The sequence below is a fragment of the Centrocercus urophasianus genome, unplaced genomic scaffold, assembly GCF_019232065.1.
Source record: "Centrocercus urophasianus isolate 14NV4802_14NV808 unplaced genomic scaffold, USGS_Curo_1.0 seq_23, whole genome shotgun sequence".
Lineage (NCBI taxonomy): Eukaryota > Metazoa > Chordata > Aves > Galliformes > Phasianidae > Centrocercus > Centrocercus urophasianus.
Genome location: NW_024884789.1, coordinates 17,558,676 through 17,566,626, shown reverse-complemented (window position 1 = coordinate 17,566,626; position 7,951 = coordinate 17,558,676). Strand labels below are relative to the sequence as shown.

Sequence of the window (7,951 nt, the reverse complement as noted above, 5' to 3'; positions counted from 1 at the left end):
CCTCCAGTTTCCCCAAGGAGAGAAGCTACCCATGATGTTAGGACACCGAGGGGCGGCTTGCTCTCTTTGCTCTTCTCTATCCCAAAACCACCTCCCCATTGAGCTCATGTTCATGCCCACCGCATGGTCCTCACCAGACACCCCAGCCAGGAATCCCCACGGCCTGGATGATGCTGATCACCAGCTGGGCCATGAAGGTGAAGAAGAAGGCCATGAAGCTGAAGGAGCTGTCTGTCCTGCAAGAGAGGGCTCTGTCAGTTCCTGCACCTCCATCCCTGCTGCTCTACCCCCATCCAGTGCCAAACAGCCTCATGGTGAGGATTAAAAAGTACAGCTAGAAGGCTGGGCAGGGAGAGCAGAAATCCCCAACTATTCAGACAGTGCCCCAAAGCTAAGCACTGCGTACAAGTTTTATAAAACCGTGAAAGCCAAGCTCAGGTGTGACCACTTACTTGAAAGCTTTGTAAATAGGTCTAAACCAGCAGACATAGGAGCAGGGCGTAAAGAGAATGAGCCAGAGAATTGCCAGTCCCAAATTAACAGCTCCACCGCCTCCAATCAGCCATGCGAGGCAGCCAACGAGATTCACCGCCAAGGTGATGCTGTTCACTGCAAACATACACACACACACACACAGAGGGAGCGGAGTAGCGCACGCGAAGAGGGCGGCACGATCCCAAAACCCTGCAGCAGGTCTGACAGCCCCGCTCCCCCCCGAGCTCCTCATCCTGTGCTGATAAAATGCTCCAGATGGAGCTGCACGGAAGTGTATCCCAGAAACTAGTAAAGCAGCCGTTGGGAATTTAATGTCCCAAAACAGCTTCTGCAGGGAAACACAGTTATACATATTTTTTTCCTCTTTTGTGGAAAAGTGACAGGAGGCATGCGGAGGATGTTAGAGAGATCCGGGCAGCTGAAGGGGTTAGAGAAGAGCAGTGGCTCTCAGCATGGAGCACAGCACGCAGAAGCATGCAAAGAAGAACAGGCAAAACTCCAGGAGGGATCCAGCCCATGTGACCAGCTTGGACATGGGGCATTTGGGAACCAACAGAGGGGCTGTGAGGAGTTCAGGTCCATGAGGAACGCCCCTTGATGTCAAAGACACTCAGAGAGCCTTTGCTGGTGGCAAATCCTCCACCAAAGCTGTTCCAGTGCCTGATTTAGCAGTTGGCAACCCTGCTCACAGCAAAGGGGTTGGAACCGAATGAACTTTAAGGTCCCTTGCAACCCAAATTCTATGATTCTGCAATTCTACGAAATCCGGGGCTTGCCGCAGCCCTACCCCATCCCCAGTGGGTTTGGGCACAAAGGTCTGGAGGGGGACAAGGCACACCACCCCTGTTTGACTCGTGCTGAGCACACGGCCAACCCCGACTCACGCATCCAGAGGTAGTAGAGCCGCTTGGCCATGGTGCGGTGCTGCGGTGGGATCTCAGCATCGAAGTCCTGGTAGAAACATGGCTTCAAGGGGATGAAGCGGGGCAGTGGAGGGAAGTTGTTGGCTTTTTCTGCAACAAGAATTCCCGTTAATGAGGGGCGGTGAGCGGAAAACAACACAAGCCCCCCCCGCCCCTAGATTACCCATACCTGCCATGCTGGCACGCTCTCTGCCTCCCCGCTCTGCAGAGATGAGTGAAAGCAGCCGGGAGCTGCGTCAGAGCTGGAGGGAAGGAAGAGGACACAGACGGAGGCGCTGAGGGGAGTGCGGCTGCACCCCAGCTGTCCCCGTTCCCCAAACCCTCCTCCCTCCCCCCCGGCCTCAGCACAAGGCCCGGCTTAGCGCGGACACCTGGCTCAATCCCGGCTCCCGCCCCGCTTAACGCCTTGCCGATTAGCACAGGCTCCAGCCGCGGGGTTCGGCCCACGCACAGCAGCGGGGCTCCTTTAGCTCCGTCCCCGCAGGGAAACGGCCTCACCGAGAGGCGAAAACCCAGGGAAAGCGCGGGGACACCCAGGCGGCGCGTCCCCCATTGGGTTCCAGCGGCCTCCCGGGCCTTCCCCGCGCTGCACGACAGCCCCCACCCGCCCCGCGGCCGTCACGATCGGGTCCCCACGCACAGCACCGGCCCCACGCCTCGCTTCGCGGGTGGCGGCGGCCGCCCGGCGCCGCTCTTGCCGCAGCGGCCGCGCTCTCGCGAGACTGCGCCGTCTCCCGCCCGCCCCACCAACGGGGCCGCCTTCCAGATCTCGCGAGAGAGGTTGGAACTGTCCAGGGTCCTGATGCCGCCGGGCGGGGAGCGCATTGAGGACGGGGTCCTATAGGGGATGAAAGGCAGATCTCTGGGGCTGAGAACACTACATAGGTCGTGGGAGATCCCCTATGGGGTACGGAGGCAGTAAGCTCCACGTGGGGCAGGAGAGACTCCCAGTGAAGGAGTTGGGCATACTTCATATGGTCGAGGTGACCTTCTTTGGGGAATGGAGAAAGAGAGAACAGCCCATAGGGTGCAAGAAGCTCTATACGGGTCAAGGGAAGCTCTGTATGGGGCACGGTAAACCCCATATGGTTCGAGGCAGACCCTCTACGGGGCAAGAGTTTGGCAGGGTCCACATGGGGCAAGGGAAGTCCTCTATGGGATATGGTAAGCTCTGTATTGGGCACAGGAGACCATCTATAGGAAAAGATATAGCATATAGTATAGGCTCCATACGGGTCTGGGGACAGTCTCGATGGGGTGCATGTATTGTAGACACTACACATAGCAAGGGAGATCCTCCACGGGCAAGAGTTCAGCAGCTACCTTATGGGGGAGAGCTTCTATAGGGGTTAAGTTCTGTATGCATTAAGCATTAACCTTATGTAGGTCATGACTACGGTGAAATCCATACATAACAAGGGAGACCCTCCATGAAGTGTGTATATAGCAATTAGCATATGAGAGAAGAGAAATCCTATATGCAGCAGAGAGGGCTCCCTGTAGGGTAGGAGTCTGGCACTGTTCAGGGAAATGAGACTTTAGGGCAGGAATGTGATAAGAGCCATATTGTTCAGGGGTTCTTGGGGCTTCAGGGGTTCCTGGCTGCCTGTACCAAGGGGGTTAAGAGGACCCTGCAGGTCCCACCGGCAAGCTGAAATTTAGGGAACCCTGCATCTACTCCTATCATATCCTGCTGTGCTCCAGCTCATCTTCAAGGTTTTGGAGACAAAGGCAATGGCATCGGGGTGGATAAGTGGCAACTAGATTAACATATCACCAAGACTCGGTATCCCACCAGCAGTTCCTGAGGACCTCTACAAAATGAGAGGTCTCCAAAACCAAGGTGGAGCCTCCATGCAGGCCAGTTCCAAAGGGGACAAGTCCTTACATCTGAAGGCCAATAACGGTCCCCTGCAGCTCAGCTGGTACTGAATCCCAGGGAAAGCCAAGCTCAAGCACAGCCCTCCATTTCCAATGAGGCAAGCAGATGTCTCCATAAAACAGCCTGCTTGTAAATAACCTTGCCTTACACTCAAATCAAATCTCTTCCCCAACATTATTGCCTGGAAACCAGCTTCATGTCACTGCCACAGCGTTTGCACGTGTGCCAGAAACAGTGCTGCATCAAGCCAACCCCTTTGGGAGCATCATTATGGGGGAAAACAGTGCTGCTGACGCCTTCAGAGCATCAGGGCATGACCACATGTAATTGGGTTGCTGCAGCTCTGAGGCACTTCTGGTTACAAACAGTGAGAAGGGCATATGCTCCTCACAGTCATGGAGGATAAGTAGGACACCAAGGATGACAGCAAAACTAGCAGGGCAGAAACCTCATTACCCAGAGGTAAGCTTCATACCTGAGCTGAGGGCAGTGATCAAGCCCAACCATGCGCCCAGATCAGCCGGCACACCTCTAGCAAATCTACACTCTCAAGGTCAAGCCATAAAGTAAGCATAGCAGCCAGGGCCAGTAGTAGCTAAGCAGCTCTCCAATCAATCAATAGGTTGAGGTCCATATGAGTAGCACCAGAAACAAGCATAGATATCATTAAACTGGAGAACCAACTCATAGAAAATCCCAAATTAGAGCTGAAAGCTATAAAGCTGAGCTTAAATAGGGCTGTGGGACATACAAAGGTTGTGGCTGAGGTGCCCAGGTGGGGCTGATCAGGATCCTGGGGCGCCCCAGTTATTCCTCTTGCTCGTTGTTCAACCTTTACAAAGGGGTTTGCCCCACTGAAGGGCTTTCAGTGGGGAGCCAGATGTTCCCAGGGCCAGGGCACAGGCTCTCACTCAGGGATGTCACTGGCATGGGTGCCGTCCCACGTGCAATGTGACAAGCACCTGAGACCTGAGCCACCCCGATGTGACGCAGAGATGGATGGAGACTTTCCTCATATCGCATGCTTCAACTTTCCGAACTGCTCCCACATTCAGCAGATGAAAGAAAATATAGCGAGGGCAGGTGGAGGGCAGGGGCTCATGTTACTGCTGCTCCAGCTTTCACCATCTCTCTTTTCTGTTTTAACCAATTCCCTGTATTTTTCACCCAGTGCTTTTATCCCCTCAGCCCTGCTTTTGTCCCTCTCCCATCCTGCCGCTCCTCAGCTTGGAATAACTGCTGTTGTCCTCCAGCAAACACACTGACAGGGTAATGAATGGCTTCAGATGGTAATTAGCGATGGAGCTGCTAATAACGCGATTCATTTCCATTTTAAGTGCTGCAGAACGCTGCAAAAAAATGGACCACGGGTGGCAGGATTTGATCCCATAGCGCAGTTTTCCTCCCTGCTGCGTGAATGGTTGTTGAAATCCTTTCTTGTTATTTTCCTATGGGTTTCAGCATCTTTTGGAGGCAGTGTTTTCCCACGGAGGCTTCAATCCATTTCAACCACGCCATTGGCCCTGCCTCAGTTTCTCCCCTTGGTGCCAGGACCCCGGGATGTCCCAACAGTGGAACCCTCGCTGCATTGGGGTGGCAGGAATGGGGCTGGCCGATCCATTCATTTATTCATGGATTTTGCAAGCCCTATTCGGGGTGAAAATAATCCCAGGTCCTCCAGAGGCCGATAAGATTTGGCAGCAAGGCAATACGCGGCATCTCTTTCCACTGTGCAATGATCCGGAGGCTGGGGTGGGGGGGGGGACAGGGGACAACTGCTGCTGTTTGCGGGCAGCTTGGTGTCCTTGAGAGAAGGGACGAGGTTCTCTTTAAGGGGGCAGGACTTGGGGAGCATCACGAAGCCAGGAGAGAGCTTCTCCCTCTGCCCACCCAGGGATGGAGGCAGCAGGAGGGTGCTGGGATGGGAGGCTGAGCGAGGGGAGGAGGAGGAGAAGGCGGGGCGGGAGGGGAGAGAGAGGGGGAGGATCTGCTAATTACACAGAACAGCTCTGGGGGCTGCTGAAGTCCAGAATGAAGCAAAGAGCGGCAGAAGCAAGCGCTGCAGACGGAACAGAGGAGCCTGAGCATTGCCGAGAGCTGCAGCTGGCAGCTAGCAGGGGCACCCAGGGGATCCTACAGCTCTGGCCTGACCCGGGGACAGCCAGCACCAGGACGAGGAGAGGGAAAGGGGCTGAGGGTCCTGAGGACGTGACGGTGGAGCTGGAGCGACACAGCGGGGGCTAGGTGTGGGGTGCGGGATGGCGGCCAAGCCCGTTGCCCAGTCTGGGATGGAGAACTTCCGAAAGGTCAGGACATCAGAGGAGGAGAGCCCCTTGCCCTTCCCCGACTTGCCCCCAGGTGTGGTGGAGATGAAAGTGAAGGAAGGCAGCAAGATCAGGAACCTGATGAGCTTCGCCATGGCTCAGATGGAGCTGAAGGGCAGCCGGCAGATTGTCTTCAGCGGCTGCGGCAGAGCAGTCACCAAGACCATCACCTGCGTGGAGATCATGAAGAGAAAGCTGGGGGGTCTTCACCAGGTCACCAAGGTACGCTACAAAACCTTGCTGGAGGTCTGGGAGAACCGGGACCCGCTGCCCGGCGGTGCAGCACAGAATCTGACCGTCCACAAGAACGTCCCTTCCATCTGCATCCTGCTCTCCCGTGACCCCCTGGACCCCAACCAGACGGGCTACCAACCCCCTGAGCCCAGAGAGGCAGGAGAAGACCCCTCGAGCTCCTCAGCCAAGGGGCTGAAGCGGCCCCCACCGCCTGCCCATGAGGAACTGCTGCCCAAGAAGCTGCAGGTAGCGGGAGCCGGCAGCCTGCGGGGCTCGGGGACAAGAGACAGCCAGACCAATGGCCACTACTGACCCTATTTTATGCTCACAGGAGAGTCTGGGGGGCTACTGACCCCATGCAGAGCACATCCTTGTACCCCCCACTAATGAAGGGGGGCTGCGGTGTGTAGGTCTGTGGGAAAACCTCCCCTCTCCTAACTTTTCCTTCCTTTTGCCTGGTGCTGCGTGCAGTTGTAGGGATGCAGAGCCACTCACGCCTCCTGCCAGCCCTGCTAAATAGCCCCCGGCACTGCAGCTCTCCAGGACTCGCACAGAAGCATCCTTTGGATTCTCCCCAGATTGGGAAAGGCAGCTGCATGCTGCCGCTCCACATCACGATGGCTCAGCCAGCAGCAAAGAGCCCAAAGCCCATCGGAGTAACACCTTCATTATCAAAACCACTGCAATTAACCCCAGAGAGGAGCTGTCAGGTTTATTAACGCTGGGATCCACGCCTTGTGGCTCCTGTGATTCATCCTGAATAGCACAAACAAGCAGATGGGTCCTGCTCCCTCTCACCCAGCTCCCTGCTTTGTCTCTGTCCCTTCCCTTCTGCTCTGGCATCGTTTCTATTTTGTGCTTTGCTCTGAAATACCCGAAGCTGATCCTTCCTCTTCCAGAACTGCTGCAGCCTGAGAGCCAAGGAAACAAGCCCCGGAGCACTGTCGTTCATTTCAATAGCAGCCCCGAAAGAACAGAAATGGAAATAACTCCTCTTCCCACATCACATATTCAGGTTTTTCCTCTCCCAGAGGTGTTTGCAGCCATGGTGAAAGCATGATGACGAGGGATGGAGGCAATGGGGAGCATCAGGTGGATCATCTCCAACGTGCTGGACGGATGCTGGGATGAAGGGGAGCTTTGTAGGTTTGGCTGTGGAGCATTTGCTATGGGCTGGCTCTCCAGAAAGCCCTTCGGAGCGAAACGTCTGCCTTTTCTATGGGTAAAAGGAAACAAACGGAAAATAAAAGCTCTTTAGAAATAGTTGAAGTATGTCTATGGGGAAATGCGGGGGGGGGGAGCGTCTTTGCCAGTGGCCACGGCACAGATGGGCACAGTGAGGGTGGGACTGTGGATGCTGCTGAGCCAGAACAGGGGGATCTTGGCCAAATCCTGCCTCTTGGGGATGAGGAATCAGGGCCAGCTTCTTTGCATGCCCTGGCAGCTGCCTGGCCCCTGCCGACATGGCAGAGCCTGGCAAAGCCCCCTATGGAGCTCCATCTGCCCCTTGCCAGCACATGGAGACCGGGGCGATGCAGAGATGGGTTGTGGGAGGCCAACTGAACCTAAATCCACCTGGGTCCCCTGCCCAAGCAGGATAGATTCAGTTGGCTCTAGAGAGCGCAGCCTTAGGATGGGGTCAGTAGGCATCGCTGCTTTGCCAAAGGCTGGCTTGGAAAGTGCTTTTTTTGGCTGGGAGAAGGAATGGAAGGAGACCAGGGGAGCGAGAAAGAGGAGGAAGGGGGGGCTTGTTTGGCAATGACCTTGTTATCTCCCTCAGCAGGCAGCTGCTCCTCTGGGCTGGAAGCTTGTGCTTATCTGCCCTGCCACAGATTGATTCATTTCACTTATCTGCCACCATGTAATTGAACGTTAATTTCCAATTGTTTTCTCCTTTTTGTGGGGGTTTTATTCCCAGAAAGGTTTTATTCCCAGAAAGTGGCATAAGAAATGGAGGGGGCTGAACAGACCCCAGAATCAAATTCGTCCACAACTCAGCGGTGCTGGGCCAGGTGCTGTGCATATGATGCAGTTGGAAGCCAATAAGCCATTGCAGAACAGGCTGTTGCATGCCCTCAGCCCTGCAGGTAGAT

The 7,951-nt window shown here is 55.4% G+C and overlaps 2 protein-coding genes across 4 annotated transcripts in view; one reads left to right on the top strand and one right to left on the bottom strand.

Moving 5' to 3' along the window:
* Positions 1-2,121, bottom strand: part of SCAMP5 (secretory carrier membrane protein 5) — a 4,481-nt gene extending 2,360 nt beyond the window's left edge. Inside the window, exons 1-5 of one of the 3 annotated variants that reach the window (XM_042824368.1) lie at positions 2,059-2,121; positions 1,588-1,660; positions 1,380-1,508; positions 453-609; positions 135-236 (exon numbers count right to left, since the gene is read on the bottom strand). In XM_042824368.1, the coding sequence (XP_042680302.1) occupies positions 135-236; positions 453-609; positions 1,380-1,508; positions 1,588-1,594 (395 nt within the window). In that variant the 5' untranslated portion in view covers positions 1,595-1,660; positions 2,059-2,121. The other 2 variants (XM_042824367.1, XM_042824366.1) reach the window with 2 other exon arrangements.
* Positions 2,122-5,558: 3,437 nt separating this feature from the next.
* On the top strand, positions 5,559-6,170 carry RPP25 (ribonuclease P and MRP subunit p25). The gene has a single exon (XM_042824717.1). It carries the CDS (start codon positions 5,559-5,561, stop codon positions 6,168-6,170), a length of 612 nt encoding a protein of 203 aa, XP_042680651.1.
* Positions 6,171-7,951: the final 1,781 nt, after the last annotated feature.

Coding starts and splice junctions, on each gene's coding strand:
- RPP25 (XM_042824717.1), top strand. CDS start 5,559: ATGGCGGCCAAGCCCGTTGCCCAGTCTGGGATGGAGAACTTCCGAAAG.